At 33.1% G+C, this 16535-nt stretch overlaps 2 protein-coding genes across 2 annotated transcripts; one reads left to right on the forward strand and one right to left on the reverse strand.

The window, feature by feature from the left end:
- On the forward strand, nt 7–3854 carry LOC105158010 (uncharacterized mitochondrial carrier YMR166C). The gene is made up of 9 exons (XM_011074604.2): nt 7–210; nt 334–449; nt 531–588; nt 735–884; nt 1049–1259; nt 1722–1767; nt 2419–2539; nt 2630–2702; nt 3324–3854. Exons 1-9 carry the CDS (start codon nt 132–134, stop codon nt 3529–3531), a joined length of 1062 nt encoding a protein of 353 aa, XP_011072906.1. The 5' UTR covers nt 7–131; the 3' UTR covers nt 3532–3854.
- Nucleotides 4915–8261, reverse strand: LOC105158112 (remorin-like). The gene is made up of 5 exons (XM_020692370.1): nt 8156–8261; nt 6738–6974; nt 6405–6567; nt 5541–5622; nt 4915–5219 (listed from the first exon to the last, which is right to left on the reverse strand). The coding sequence occupies exons 2-5, from the start codon at nt 6904–6906 to the stop codon at nt 5028–5030; spliced, it is 606 nt and encodes a 201-aa protein (XP_020548029.1). The 5' UTR covers nt 6907–6974; nt 8156–8261; the 3' UTR covers nt 4915–5027.

Raw genomic sequence — 16535 nt, forward strand, 5'->3', positions numbered from 1 at the left:
GGGGGGACTTTAAATGGGTCCTATTTGGGTCTCAAAAAACCCGCCTTCTTCAAAAATTCCTTCTACCGATACTGGATAGAGTGTTAAACCCTAGACCCTAGCTAGCTAGCTTACTAACTCCACCTTCTTTCATGGCTGTCGACTGCTCTACAGGAGACGAACCCGCAAAATCTCATCGCCTCAGTGGCTCGAACCACAATCAATTCTTAGGTAGAGCTCATTCAGCTGAAAGGGGTTGTTTAATGTGCAATAGTACTTTTTGCATTTGATCGATGGTTGATTGATTCAAAATGCCGTAAATGTGTTTGATTAATTGTCACTCTGCATTTTTAGTGTGGAGGGAATTCTTATGGGGTGCAATTGCGGGCGCTTTCGGCGAAGGAATGATGCATCCTGTTGATACCATCAAGACACGCATGCAAAGCCAAGCCTTTTTCAGTGGATCCAAGGTTTTTATTTTAAAGTTTTTGAATGTAGGATTGAGATTATCGAGAAACTGGTGGGTAAATTCTGATGGTTTTATTCTATAGAATCAGAATAGTGCACTACAATTGGTTCGAGCTGTTTGGGCTACGGATGGTTTGGCTGGTAAGTCATAGTTCTTATCTAATTTTTTTTATTTTGTTCACCTTATATGTCGTGTGTGTATGTGATAATTTTCTGCCTTTAATTTGCTGATATGGCGCACTGTTATCTCTTTATGCAATTCAGTTAAGATGGTAATTGTCCGATAGGCTTTTACAGAGGAATAGCACCAGGAATAATGGGATCTCTTGCTACTGGAGCTACTTATTTTGGAGTCATAGAATCCACCAAGAAATGGATGGAAGAATCACATCCTAGCCTTGGTGGTCACTGGGCACATTTCATTTCTGGAGCATTAGGTAATTTTCTGAAAATTTTGTTTATATTTATAAATTGCACCTTGGTGGTTAATGGGAACATTATGGGGCATTTGGTTCTGAAAACTTCTTGGCAATTGTAGGTGCACGCTTGCTTTGTCTTTGAGTTACTCAAATTAATATCTTTCATTCTATATGTGGTTCAGGAGATACACTTGGATCCTTCATATACGTTCCTTGCGAAGTGATGAAGCAGCGCATGCAGGTCCAAGGCTCCAAGAAGTACTGGACATCTGTTGTGGTGAAGGAAGGTTCTCGAGCGAAACATGGCATGCACATGTATGGCTACTATTCTGGAATGTTTCAGGCTGGATGTTCGATATGGAAGGAACAAGGGCTAAAAGGACTATATGCAGGGTACTATATTTGATCTGAGCCCCCAAAAAATGTACTTCTTTGCTAGATAATTTATGTCAAAAATTCTTCCCATCTTTGCTAGAGGATCAATTTCAAAGATGACTCACTTAAGTAATAAGAAATGAATTAAGTCATACAAGCAAGTATCACGCTGTTCCTAGAATTTGCCTGGCCAATATGTCTGTGAGGAAACAGCAGGAACAAGAGAAGAAAACAGGATGTAAAAGAAGATAGTGGCATGGTGATAGGATTTTTATGTGCTATACCATTCAATTGTGCAAAGTGGTTTTGTGATGTAAAGGTGTTATTCTGCTGTACCTTTGACTGGCTAGGTTTAGTAATGTAAATGTGTTATTAGCTACATTTGGCATTTACATTTGTGTAATCATATACTGGAAATTTTATTGTTTTTCCTCTCTTATGATCTTGAAGGATTGAGTATTTTTATGTATCATCTCGCAGATACTGGTCCACGCTTGCAAGAGATGTTCCATTTGCTGGCCTTATGGTATTATATTTTATGATTGGGTTTCAATAAGTATTTAAATACGTTGGTCGTGTTATTTCTTTCACCTAGTGTTAGTTATTGGACTGCCATGTTCTCTTTTTAAATTTTTTCATGTATCTTTTCCATGACAAGCTTATCCAGAAAAAATTACAAAAGTTTATGGAAAAGGCCATTGTCTTGCATCCATCAGATTCTTGTTGAACACAAATCGGACGGAGAAATGTGTTTCTTCATGGAAATTTCACATAATCAATGTCTAAGCATTTTTTTCGCTTTTCTTTTGGGCTCACCAGCTTGTCTAGGAAAATTTCAGAGGTCTACAGAAAAATTATGTCAATGTCATGTGTGCCGTCTGGTTCAGGTTCTTGTTAGCAGAAAAGAGAATGATACGTGTGTTTGTTGCACTTCCATTGGTTTTTAATTGATAGCTGTATTTCATTTTTAGGGAAATATAAATTATGTTAAGAATAAAGGAGATTCATTCTTCTCAACATCTGTAAATGATGCTCCCCTTCTGCCTGTCTCCATGTGCATGGCATTAATGATTCTTCACTTGCTAACAATGTTATGTCAATTTTAAGTAAATTTGGTAAAAATTCTTCTGTACAGCCATATAATGTTCTTTAATTATATATTGTTCATATTTCTCAGGTTACATTCTATGAAGCTTTCAAGAACATGACGCAGTATGGAAAACACAAATTATTTCCTAATGCAAATCTCCATATCAATAGTTCTTTTGAGGGGCTTTTATTAGGAGGATTAGCTGGTGGTATGTACATTATTTTACATTAAAGATTATGCAATTAGCCTAAATCATTCGTAGAAGTTATAAGCTAAGACAATCCTGTACATTTTCCAGGTTTGAGTGCATATCTCACTACTCCTCTGGATGTTGTCAAAACCAGACTGCAAGTACAAGGGATAGCCACTAGGTACTAGCACTGTTTTGATGACTTCTTTATATGGAATAAATATTTTTTGTTCCTCTGGTTCGCTCTGTGGAAAAACAAAAAATGTGTGGTGTAAAATGAAATTTTGGCTATTGTCTCTTTTTATTGCTTCCCAAAAGGGTCATTTGTTTCTTGTACACTAATTAGCTTATGAAATGACTGCGGCTTAAGCTTACCTGAAGATCTCAATGACTTGTGGTGTAAATCTGAAAGACCAACCTTTTCAATTTCATTTTAATTTAATTAACACATCAGCTTCTTTAGCCACTCCTCTTCCTCTTCCATCCTCGTGCATTTGTATCTTCATGTTACTTATTTATCCAAATTGAGATATATCAGAATGCTCTCTTTCTATATCCCTTCCTCTACCTCCATCTCCCTTTATCTGTGTTATCAAGTGCTCAGGCTGTTTATTAACCTTGAATAAGGTAAAAACCCAGGATAGGCTTGAAAGTTACAGTAGTTCCCTTGAAAATGCAATCCCTGAATGACTTGACTCCACACAATCTCTTGTTAATCTTTCTGACCATGACTTTGCCTTTCTTTTTCTCCTTTAAAGTTGAAATGGTTCTGATATTCTTGATGCAAAAAATGTTTCTCCAGGTATAATGGATCGTTGGATGCTCTTTATAAGATATGGTTGGCTGAAGGAGTAAGGGGAATGTTCAGAGGTAGTATTCCCAGAATTACGTGGTATATCCCAGCTTCAGCTCTCACTTTCATGGCTGTAGAATTTCTCAGAGATCATCATAAAGTGACTAGCATATCATTAGACAAAAAGGAGTCATCTTCCTTGCAAGAGATTGCCTGAAGAATAGGATGCAATGACATGTATTTTCTGGTTGCTCCGTTTCTGTTAGGGCCACTGACATATAGTATAACATACAACGGATTAACTGATTTTACCATGCATACTGTATTCTGTATGAAAGTGTTAGAAATAGATATAAATTTGAACGTGCATATGTGATAAATCATCGGCAGTGGTCTGCTGCTTTGGCATACTGAAATGGGAGTTTGAGGTCATGTATGAGGTTGAAACTTAAGTGGGATAACCGATTATGTATCATGTCAAACCCTCACAACTGCATTTCATCAATGCAATAAGTATTAGTGTATTACCAACGTTTGATAGTTGCTATTTGCTATTACAACATTCATCTTCAGTAATGAAGTCTATAAAGAAAATATGTTAAATTAATGGCTCTCATGACGAAACATTGATGCGTTTGTGAGCCTTTTTCGAGTGTCTTTACTGGATTTTAGGTGGTTCACGTATTTTTGCTGAATCGAGACATTTTCAAGTGTCCCTTTCAGTTGGTATTCCCTTTTTTATGCTTCATGAAGGGTTTCAGTTTCTTGTTGCTAATAATTTGCTATGCTGCTTTCTCCTGTGCTTTGCTGAGGTGAAAAGTAACAATGTTAGAAGATGAAGATATGTGTGGATTTATCACTTGTAGGATGAATGAGTTGGGAAGGTCACAGGTTTGTTCTCATATATAACTCTCAATATAAGATAAGAGATAATTATAATTAGATCCCTGAACTCTTATTATATTACACTGTACCTCCACCATTTCAGAGAATTGTATGAAGACACCATAATCCACTGAAAAATTGACTGGAAAGAGCCAAGGAATCATTTTGCTCCGAGAAAGGGTTGAAGAAAAAAATAACCAAAATACGTAATGTACAAAACTGCCCCTTATAAAGTTAAAAAATTACGCGTAAGTAATGACAATTACTTTTAGGATAGTAATAAGAATCTCAATATTTATACTCAAAAACAAAAAGAATATTATATTTATTGCCCTTTATGTCTTTGTGATTTGTTGCAATTACTTTTCACTGTATAAATGTCTAACTTTTGTAGTATACCAAAAGAAGATTAAAAGAAATGGTAAATTATAACGAGCTCTCTTAAAATTTGTCATAATTGTAAATATTCTTTATTTGAAAAATTACAAATACTCATTTGAAATTAACTGCCATCTAATAAATACCCGTTTGTGAGCTGTAACAACCTATTGTAGGGAGTATATGTTAGACGTCTGTTTAACTCTAGAAGATATTTGAAAATTTTTAAACAACGAGGGTATATTTGTAATTATAGTAAATCTCAGGAAAATCCGAGTATAATTTACCCTAAAAGAGTTGAAAAAGGTAAAATAGAAAATTTATTGTTAGAGGCATTCATCATAAAGAAGTGTATGATCATTCTGATTATATCAACGAGAAAACTAAAACTTGCATTGTCTCATAAACTCCATATATGTACAACTTTTCTTTGAGCTCATAAGTGCTCAGTCAGAAGCAGAAGCAGTCGACCGGAACTCTTCCGGTTAATCTCATTCTGCTTGCTTTCTGCTTGACGACAGACTCTTCCTGTCTGCGTTTCTCGTCGACCTGAGCTCTTGCTCCACCAGCTATGTCATCAATCCTGGCTATCTTGCTGTAATAGTGTTGCAGGTTTCTTGATTTTCTCAGCTCCAGTTCCCCCTGAAATTGTAATGTCAATCCCTTCTGCTTTACTTATCGATGTGTCCTATGCACTAATATTGAGTTAAAATTAGCAGCCACTGCCCAAGAATTCGTTGCAAATTACGACTTAAAAATACAGTTTAAAAATCATAATAAATCAATATTATTAAAAAATGATTGAAAAATTTAAGTTTTGATCACTTATTAACCGACATTTGCCACGATTTTCAGCTAAGGAGCAATGTTTTGACCCCATTTGCAAAAACGAGTAATTTTAACTTTAAAACCATGATAATTAATTACGACAAAAAAAATAAAAAAAAAAGGGCAGCGGCAGACCTTTTTCCTTTCCATTTTCTGCTTCGCTCTTAGTTTCTTCTCATTTTCCCAAGCCAGAATTTCTGACTGCATCTTCTCATACCTGAACTCAGAGGCCCTCACTTGTCAAACGAATATTATCAAATATCAAGAATATATACATATAAATCGACTTAAAAGAGCCGTATGACAGACCATTTCTCGATGCACCTCCAACATTCATATCGTTCTAATGTTGTGTGTTCCAGGCCGGGAAAATTGCAATTTATGTGATTTTGGTTCTATATATTATTTTGTTACTCAGTAAATTTAGTCTTATAAATTACAAAAAAACTTGTAATTTAAGTCTCAATCACAAGTCCCGTTAAATATTTAACGAAGCACAATGCACGTGCTCCTTCTCTTAAATCAACGGTCAGTTACTTATGATTTCGTTAAATTTTAACGAAATTTGTGGTTGAGACTAAAATTACAAATTTTTGTGAGTTATGGAACTAAGTTTAATGAATACTAAAATAACAGAATCAAAATCACAAAAAAAGAAAAAGAAATTCCTTAATTAATTTAAGGAAAAAATGCAATTCACCCCATGTGACATGAAAACGAGCATAAAATTGCAAATTACTCCCTATATTTTGAAAAATGAAGCAAATTACTCCATATGTAAGCCATTGACATAGGGAGTAATTTGCGTCATCTTTTGAAACACATAAAGTAATTTGCTATTTTTTTTTTTACAGAGAGTATTTCTTCGTTTCACATATCACATAGCGTAAATTTCATTTAACCCGTTAATTTAATAAGCATCAAATTTCAGCCCAACATAAGTTCAGTCTAGTTTGCAGCATGAGGTCTAGCATTCTTGGCTCCATGAACAAACCCTACCGTTTTCGGATCTTTGCTATCTGAGCTTTCTCCCAAGCATCTGCTTCACTATATGAACTTCTGATTGGAGTTTCCTTTTGCTTTTGGTCCGCAGCAACCGGAAGCGTAGGCCTCAGAGACGACGAATTCCGACCGTCTTTTGGAGATGGCTTCTTCACGGAACCTTCGTACAGAAAAATGACAGGGGATGTACTTATAATCACAACTACAATTTCTAGATATAATATGAGATGTTTGTGTAATCAGACCTAACTTTTTAGGGGATCAGACGATGTAATTTACGCTCTCTCAATATATATTTCGACATGATGAGAAGAGTAATAATGTACGTACCTGATTGTGGTGGCCTCAAGGGCTCTTGTTTTCTGGTAGTATTTCTCTTTGTAACTTGAACATGCAAACCGGCTTCGTCAAGGGAATGTATTGCGTGCGCAGAAGCAGCAACCGCAGTGGCGAAACGGACGTCGTCGTCGTCGTCTACGTCGTAGCTTCGTTGCAGCATCGTTGGTCTGATGGAAATGTTTCCAGGATCAGATCGGAGCGACTAATGCTAATTTTTACTGTTTTTATCTGCAAAAAAAACCAGCAATCATCTCTTGCTCTTATGTATTTTTGAAGCTTTATAGCTAAAGAAAGATTGGGGAAATGAGGAGATTGCAAAAGAATGTGTATCAGACATGCAATTCCTTGTTGCCTTCCTGTTCAAACAAGCCAAGGAATTGCTTGATATTGTCTCTGCGGTAACTGCATTATTCCCTTCATTATAAATTACTACGATCAAGCAAATTCAATGCAAGAACTTAAGTTTTAAACACATTTAATCTGCATCCGCAATAGTTTAGTCATGGCCGAAACATTTCCTGCAGTTTGTAGCTATGACTAATGTTTTAGTCTGACCGTATAAATACCAGTTAATAACTGTTGTGCAGCTGCGATTAGTTAGTGTTCGTCATGTTTTTTCACTTTTGACTATAATAATTAACCTAACGAAAAGTCTTATTTCTTCTAGTGTCTTGATATATCATAATTGTTTGTTCTCTTTCGATACCATTTCTTCATTTCGTACCAACAACCATATATATTACGCAAGGAAATCATGGGAAAGTTGTGCCTATGATGAACAAACTTATGCTACTCAAGAATGGAAATTTTCAAACTCAGATCGGGTTTGGTCGGATCTAAACCAATTACATCGCATGTGTAATATACTTGCCCGTGCAATTGGTGTATAGTTAATGAAAAGTGACAAATCATATAATAAGTGTATCACACTTGCTCTATAATTGATTTAGTTTAGACAAATCTGATTTGGATAAAAAAATTTCACTCAAGAATATTTACTTCTGCAATTTCAGAGAAGATTCAAAATAATTCTAAATTAGGAGGAAAAAAGGGATAAATGCAATTTTGGTCAGAGGTGACAATTTTAGTCCTCTCTTAATTACAATTTTGCAATTCAGGACTATAATTAAAAAAATTAGCACAACCAGTCCAAATATCATCGGAAATACTAAATTCACCAATAATTATTACACGCTTGGCACGTTCCTATCTAATGTGCTAATTTTCAATAAATTTAGCATTTCTCGATAGCATTTAGATGAAATGTAGCTTTTTTTTTTTTCTTAATTATAATTCTCAATTACATATTCAAAAATTCGGAAATGACCTAAAGTATCTTCCCAATAATTACAGGACTAAAATTAAATTTGTCCGAACAGAAAATATCATGCAATTGAGTAGATACACACCTTTTCTTGATGACCAGAAACTCCACTGCGGACTTACAGAAGAGACTGTGGATGATTGAAAATCATAGGAAACAAGTTGATATGAACAGTGAACAATTACATGAAGCAATCAAGAGAAAACTGTCCGAAATTTATGCAGATTTTTGGACAGCAAAAACTCCTCCAAAAGCAAGGAATTTAGGGCTTTCTTCCACCTTTTTACTTCTCTCCCTCTCTCAAACATTGTGCATTTGAAATGGTGCAATGCAAGCCATCTTTCCTTCTTTACAGATCATTTCAAATTACCTTATAAAGATGATTTTTGGAAGATGCTTGTCAACACCATATTCTGATTCTTTCTTCGTATGTTCTTCTTTCAGTGCCTAATGTTGTTTATTGAATGTTTGCTGCCCAGAACTATAACAAAAATGGTAAATTGCAACGAGTTCCCTTGAAATTTGTTGTAATTACAATATTTTTTATTATTTGATAAATTATCAATGCACTCCTTGATTTTGACAGTACATTGTCTAATAATTAGTCAAACACGTTAAGTTTATTAGGTTTCTATCCCTTTGTTTTATGATAAACAGACCAAAATGCCGTTGTGAGATTATAGTTTTACTTATTTTCTTTAAACTTTTAAAGAACTAATATTTAAATTTTTTCACTCACCTCATGTGATTTTTTTTAAAAAAAAGTACAGCAAGGATAAAGTTGAGAATTTCAGACCTCTATTCAAGAATTACACAATTTTATCAAACATCAAGGATTTTTATAATTTTTTAAACAATAATGAGGTACTCGTAATTATGCTAAATCTTAGAGGAGCTCGTTGTAATTTACTTTTTGTAATGGTTAATTATTGTTGTAATTTTATGGCCCAAGACCCATTAACTGGTCGGCCCATCTACTAAGTCCACTTAAAGCCGACCCACCTGGAGGCCCTTACCGGACCCACTACCCTATACCCGACCCAGGTACATTACTATATATTCTACCTAACCCTAAACCTAACCCATTATTCCCTCTCCCCTCTCTCTTCATGCGCTGTCTGTAATGGACTAAAATGGAACCTTAGTAAGTTACGGGACTAAAATGAGAATTGCCTGAAGTTAGGAAATTAAAATTATCTTTAATCTTTTTATATACTTGTATGTGTACTTGATCATGGATTGTTGATTATTTATGTGGATTACTGATTGGTCGGTGAAGTTGTTATTATATGCTTATATGTGGTTATTGTATAAGGAAGATGAATGAATGACTTGCATTGCTATCTATTTTATTGTGAATTGGAGTTAAATGATTAAGTCATTGATAAAAATATTATAAATGATATAAAGAGGTGACTTATCTAAGTGGGGACATACTGTAATATCTTATGATGATATGATTGATTACGAGCTATGTCCTGTCAATCAATCAATAGAAATGACGTGACATATCTACGAGCTGTGTGCTATGTAGTATATTGATAATGTGACGTATCATACAAGTTGTGTGCTGTGTGATATGATTGATGATAAGATATCATACGAGTTGTGTGTTGTGTAATATTAAAAGCGAGAGAGAGAGAGAGAGAGAGAGAGAGAGAGAGAGAGAGAGAGAGAGAGAGAGAGAGGGGGGGGGGGGAGAGAGAGAGAGAGAGAGAGAGAGAGAGAGAGAGGGAGGGAGGGAGGGAGGGAGAAGATGATATTGCGGTTGAAATGATGATAGCCGGCAAAGATTATCGAGAGATGCACTCCGACTTGGGTATCGCGGCCTTAAGAAATTAGCAATAACATTGTGTGTTATGTTGTGGATTGAAATATGATAGTTGATATGTGTTACCTTTCACATCAGTTGTGATTGCATGCGAATATTCATTGGTTGGTGTCATCGCATAAAATATATCTTACTGCATATGTGTGTGTATAGATAGCTCATTTCTTGCCACATATTTTTCTTTCAGAAAATAATTCACAATGACTAACTAAATTGAATCATAAGCCACACTGCAAATCTTATCAGGTGGGTCAGCAATATCATCATGAGTTGAAAGTTCTAACTACATAACTATAGTGATATCAGACTTGACTGAAACCGTATTTCAAGATTTGTTATAATTGGAAGCTTCAGCTTCTCATTTCTTTATGTTGATAAGTGCTGCGGTTTAAAGATTAAATATAAAACTTCGATGAAGTATTTAATTGCTTGACTTCAAATAACTTAACGGGAAAATAAAAGATTTATCTTATTGGTTTAATGAATTTTTTTTATAAAACATATAATAATTTATGGTATTTGATGGGGAAAATCCCAATTTATCAAAAATGTCCTTAATGAGGGGCACTTCCATAATCTGCCTACACAAGACCTGCGTCCCATTGAAGTGGGTCGGAAAGAACCCGCCCCACGAACCGAAGACCCGACATGATGATAGCTGTCTGATCAGAGGTGCTAATGTCTAGATGATGACGCGTGACCCAACTCACCGTACATACCTAGAACTATAAATACCCTGGTGCATCATTTATTGAGTTAACTGTTATCTACTATTTTTGACCTAAACCTTAGATTGCACATTTTTACCTCGATTAACTTTAACTTGAGCGTCGGAGGGTTGTTGTCGGGGATATACCCGACAAGCCTCATGTTTGTGTTTTATCCGCAGGACCCAATCACTCAATTTTGGGAGAATACGTGGCCACACCCGATCTACCAGTCAAGGTCGCATATTTCGAGCAAGATCAATATTCAAAGATAGTGGTGTCGAAGGTGCTACAGTCAACATGTCTTTAGCTTTTGTAATAGACTTATTTAACTACCCTAATGGTTATGTTATTTCGCTTAAGATTGATATGTAAATTAAAATTCTATTAATTTTTAATGATTAGTATTTAAGTAATATTCAATTATTAATAAAAAAATTTACTCTTCAATTTCGTTCCACGTCACTAGCAAATGAATATGGCATAAGTAAAAAAGGCAAAACATATATTATATTTTGGCATATGAACTGATCCTATTTTCACACTTTTTCTTCTATTTTTTTTTATTTTTTATTTTTTATGTCAACTTATCATATCAATTTTACAAAACTTGCAAACATATGAATGTTTTTTTCAGAAAAACATCACATGCAGTGTACTGCATCTCATCTGAGCATCACATTGTCCTTTGATATCACATGTACACAGCATGTGATGTTTTTTCGATACAAAACTTGTCCGAAAAACAATCATATATGGTAATTTATAAATTTCACAAAGTTGAAATGGAAAGTTGATACAAAAAAAAAAGTTATATGGAAAGTGTAAAAACGGACATGTTTCGAATGCAAAATATAATATACTCAAAGATAAATTATAATATTGACACTCCAGAAATTATAATTTGGAAGTAATTTTTCACACTGTCAATGAGATTGGTCCTTGTTATAATTTGGTAAAAGTAAAGACAACGTCCAAAATATTTGAATTAAATATCAAATAGTAACTATTTTAATTTTAGTGTATACCTTGAGTTGCTTGCAACTTTTTTTTTTTTTATTTTCTTTTAAAAAAATGTAGATATTAGAGATATCCTTAGTAAATTTATTTGAAAAATTAATAATGCTTGATAGATTTATTATGTTGGTGCATTCAACAATGAATGAAAGGAAAAAAAGAAAAAAAAAGAAAAACAATGTATGAAGAAGCACACAACAATGTCCAACTTTAATATAGGTAATTTTGGTCTAACTAATTAATTATTCCAAAGTACTGTTGAAAATAAGCATCAACTTCAAAAAGTGTCAAAAAAAAAAAAAAAAAATATCACGTTGACATGAACTTGCACTGATATTGCACAAGTGTCGAGTTCGAATTATTTAATTTTGTATTAATGGTACATAAGATTGAAATATTATTCGTTTTACAGAGTAATTATTGAATCGTCTTATACAATCATATATAGGATGTGATGTTTTATCTACCAATAACTCAAATTAACACAACTTTTTCTTGATCCGTACATTATCTTGGATGAATTTTATTGCTGAGTTTTCTGACTTTTCTTGAATACTTTGTTTTATTGTTTTTTTTATTAACAAACTTATTTTTTGTCAACAACCCATCGCAATGCCTAACAAACCAAAATAATTTATCAATAAAGGAAAGGGTCACTACAGTTAAATCCAGAAAAAATAAACGATGAGATCAATTTTTCTGAACAATTCACGGGTCTTTTAAAAAAGGCTAGTAAACTTAGCACGCTTTGTGGTGTCGAAAGTGTTCCATCCATTGGTTTCTTCCTAAGAGAGACAGGGCTCTAGTGGTGGAAGTTTCCAATTAATCTATCAATTTTGTAACATTTATTTAAACTTTTGGTGAAAATTTGGCATGTTTGTAACTTAAATATCAATTATGTGTGTGTATTGCTATGTGTGCACTTTCCGCTCAATTTTGGTATTTACACCATATTTGAACGCTTCTTGTGTTATTATGCGCTTGCACATAACTTTCATTTGAAAAATAGTATTGAAGTTTCCTATTAGATATATTAGTCAGGAAGTGTCAAATAGAGAGAGAGAGAGAGCCCATGACCTCCACCATTCTTCCGAACACCAACCCTATGCGGCTGCCGAATCCCTATCCCCTCGTTCACATTCAATTGGAGATATCAATGTAAAGCATACCATTATGTTAAGCAATGAGGATGATTTCGGCTGAAGCAAATTATGTTTCTTGATGGTTTTCCTATGACGATTTTTAAATGGATGCCGGACTTCAATCCAGTCACCCATAATGCTTATTTGGATTCGGTTTTCGGAACTCCCAATGCATCTCTTTCATAAAAAAACCCTTTTTGGATTGAGTTAGACGAGGCTACAACGGACGGATTACGGTCGAGCGTTGCTTGTGTCGTCTTGATTTAATGAAGCCGCTATCGGATGTTGTTTGATTAGGAACTAAAGGGAAGTAAACCTGTGACGCCCCAAAGATTATAACACATAATTGTAGGATTAATTGATAAAATCTTTATGAAACTTAGTGATTAGTAAATAAATTATATAGGTCATAATTTGGAATATAATAAAATTTGAATGAATTAAATTGAAGTCTGTTATAATATTTGAGAGCAAATTATATTAATTAAGAAAATGCAAGAAGGATGTAATGGGTATTTTGAGAAAAAATTAATTAAATAAATAAATAATAATAATATTATATATATATATAATTAGAGAGAGAGGGAGAGAGTTGAGAGTGGGCTGGTGGGCCACCACCCCCACCGCCTCACTCATATATTAAAATTGCAATCCTTTCTCGCGCCGGGTTTCGAAACAGAGGTACGGAAATTTGTAATTTTAATTTTTATAAATTTATATAATTATATTATTTAATTAATCTATTTATTTAATGTTGTTTATATTAAGCGATGAATATTTGATTATTTAAAATAGTGTCGAATTAAATATCAAAGTGGATATAAAAATGATATTGTTGGTTAATTAGATTATTAAATTTATTAGATTTGAATATTACTATAGCTAATTTATACAATTCCATCAGAATTATTAACCAAATACGTAATTCTATGTATTATTGTTTAATAAAATTATATAATAGCGAGAAATTGATAGAAAATTCATGAAAATATTTCAAAAATTATATTTAATAAATATTATGTTAGTAAAGAGGAAAAATGAAGTTTTTAATGATAATCTAATTTAGAAATGTTATTAAAAATGATAGTTATAAATATATAAGGGGTTTGGTTAAATGAATTCCTATGAATTACTTGATAAATTATAAATATTTCTATGAAGCCTAAAGTGTCTAGTTATTAAGAAGAACTAAAACGAAAATTTATATTTTGATAGAATTGAAATATTAGAGAATTATCAGAAACTGTACGAATAATATTTAATATTATATTTAAAAGAAATTATTATATTCTCGATATATTAATTGTATGTGGTATAACTTATTATAGGATATAGGGATAAGGTGAAAGAGTAACAATTATCGATTGAGTAGATAGAAGCGTTGTAAGGTCGACGTAAGTAAACAATCTATATATAATTTCTTTATTTATCGTATTACTATTATATAAATTTGTGGTTCATGCTGACGTTGATTTATCTGAAAATATAGGAGTGGTGAATGATTTAATTTGATTAACTATATTGTGTACGTGGAATGAGAAAATACGTTGAAATATAATGTTTGTGTGATGCGTTGTGAGTGTCTGAGAATGAGAATATATTGATATATAATTTTACGTTACTAGTTGCTTACAAGAATGGTGATATGTGGAAATGAGGGAGTAGTGGAAATTGAATATAATTGTGGTGTGAATACCCCTTGATGTTGTTGAAAAGATGAAAAGAGCTATGATGCGAAATGGGATTAATGAGCCGGTTGTCAAGGGGATTCACTTGAACTTATTTAACGGTGAAATTGAATTGAAGGGAAAAACACGATATCACCTTCTGGTAAGCAAACTAAAAGAAATGGAGTTTAATTGGTTGTTTTATTGCGAGTTAGCTATGTGGTGCGATGAAGTTGATTATGTTGGAATTAAATTGATTGTATTCCATGCATGTTGCCTACTTATCTTATTTGGGCTGTGTTTGATATACATATATAGATAGGGCTAGCTATTTACTTATTGAGTGGTAGGCTCACTCCTTTGCTGATATTTTCTTTCAGGAATAGACTTTGAGGTGTCTGCCTGTCGAAAACTAGATCTACACGCTATACTCAGGCAGGGGTCGGGCCAGTATCAATTTTCTCCTCTTTGTCAGTTAAAGTAAAAATTGTATTTTGTTTGTATAGAGAGAACGTAAGCGTGAAGATTGATATGTATATATAATGTTTAATTTTCTTGGTTTATATGTATGATAATATAATGAATTGATGTGTTCATCCTAAAATAAGCCAAACATACCACCATCTCTTACCTGTCTTCACTTTCTTTCTTGTATTGGACGGACTTCATCCATACAAGCAGTGGTGATTACGCCACCCCTAACTCTTCACCACTCGTACGGCCGCTTATTTCCTCACTCTGTTTTTCTCATGATCAATCGATGATTCTTTAGGTCGAATATGCATAATTTGGTCCTCCAAATTTCTCTTAAAAACTTTCCTCCCAAGTTTGAATTATGGTTGAGGGTGTACCAACACTTATATAACAACCTAATTCAGATTATTTCTCATTGAGTGCTTTATTCATGTGATTACCACTCAGTCTCCACAATTCATATATTAAGAATTTATTTAACTAACTTAGATCAAATTTATTTAGGGGGAAGTAGTTACATGTTGGCTTTAGCCAGAACGTTCCCATGGGCAAGCATATCTCCTCTTGATTTGTATTTTGGATTGACAGTTCATCTAAAATGTGAAGTGTTGTTGACGTGTCAACTAAGTTAGTTGGGCCACCAGTTTGGTGTCACCAATAGGTTTTAGCTGGTCTACGGGGGTCCTTGACTCTTTTGGACTTCTACTGTTAATTTTATCTTGATTACGATTGAACTTTTGAATCAAATGGACCGGACTTTTCTACCATAGATATTCTAAGTATCAATATTGATAATATTTTACATTTATCTTCTATCTTTTACAAGATTAATGAACATGTATGGTTACTGTTACAATCTTAAGAACATTTAGTAGACTATTTTCGTTCAAAACCAACATTTAGAAGTTAACTTAAAATTTTATATTTGTATAGCAAGTACAATACTACAGGTGATAATTAAGAGAGAATATTAAATAATATCTAAATATTTTAAATCTAAGTATAGTATTATGATTGAATTTGGATTTGAAATCTTAGCTTTCTTGTGGTTAAAAGGTCTTTAATTAGACCTTTAGGATATTTTATTATTGTTTTTAAAGCATTATAAGATCATATAGGATTAATTATAAAACAGAAAAACTTCAACAATAATACGTGACAAAAATTTCTAATGGATGATGTTCTTGTAATATGGAGAAACTTTTAGTGAACGGAAAGACCCATTTAATTAAAAAAAATATTGGGATTTCTAATACCCATTATTGAAGTATAGGTAAATGTAGTTTTGAAAATCTTGATGTATTTTCTTTAGATAAAAGTTTTGGATAGGTTGTAATCACCCAAGAAAAATAATAATAATAATAATGACAGCTTACATTTACACCATTTAATGCTAGACTTTAGTATACATACACTCTTTGTCTTTTTTAAAATTAATCGTCACGGCATGCCATTTTTGTGTACATGTAATTAATAATTTTTTATACTATATTGTAAATAAGAGTAAAATTTATAAATTAATACATTATATTGAAGAAAGAAAGAAAACTAATTTATCAATTAATATAAAATTTATAAAATTGAATAAATTCGTAATCTTATCAGTTGAAAGGTATTTTTGGTTTCA

Source organism: Sesamum indicum, linkage group LG3, assembly GCF_000512975.1.
Source record: "Sesamum indicum cultivar Zhongzhi No. 13 linkage group LG3, S_indicum_v1.0, whole genome shotgun sequence".
Lineage (NCBI taxonomy): Eukaryota > Viridiplantae > Streptophyta > Magnoliopsida > Lamiales > Pedaliaceae > Sesamum > Sesamum indicum.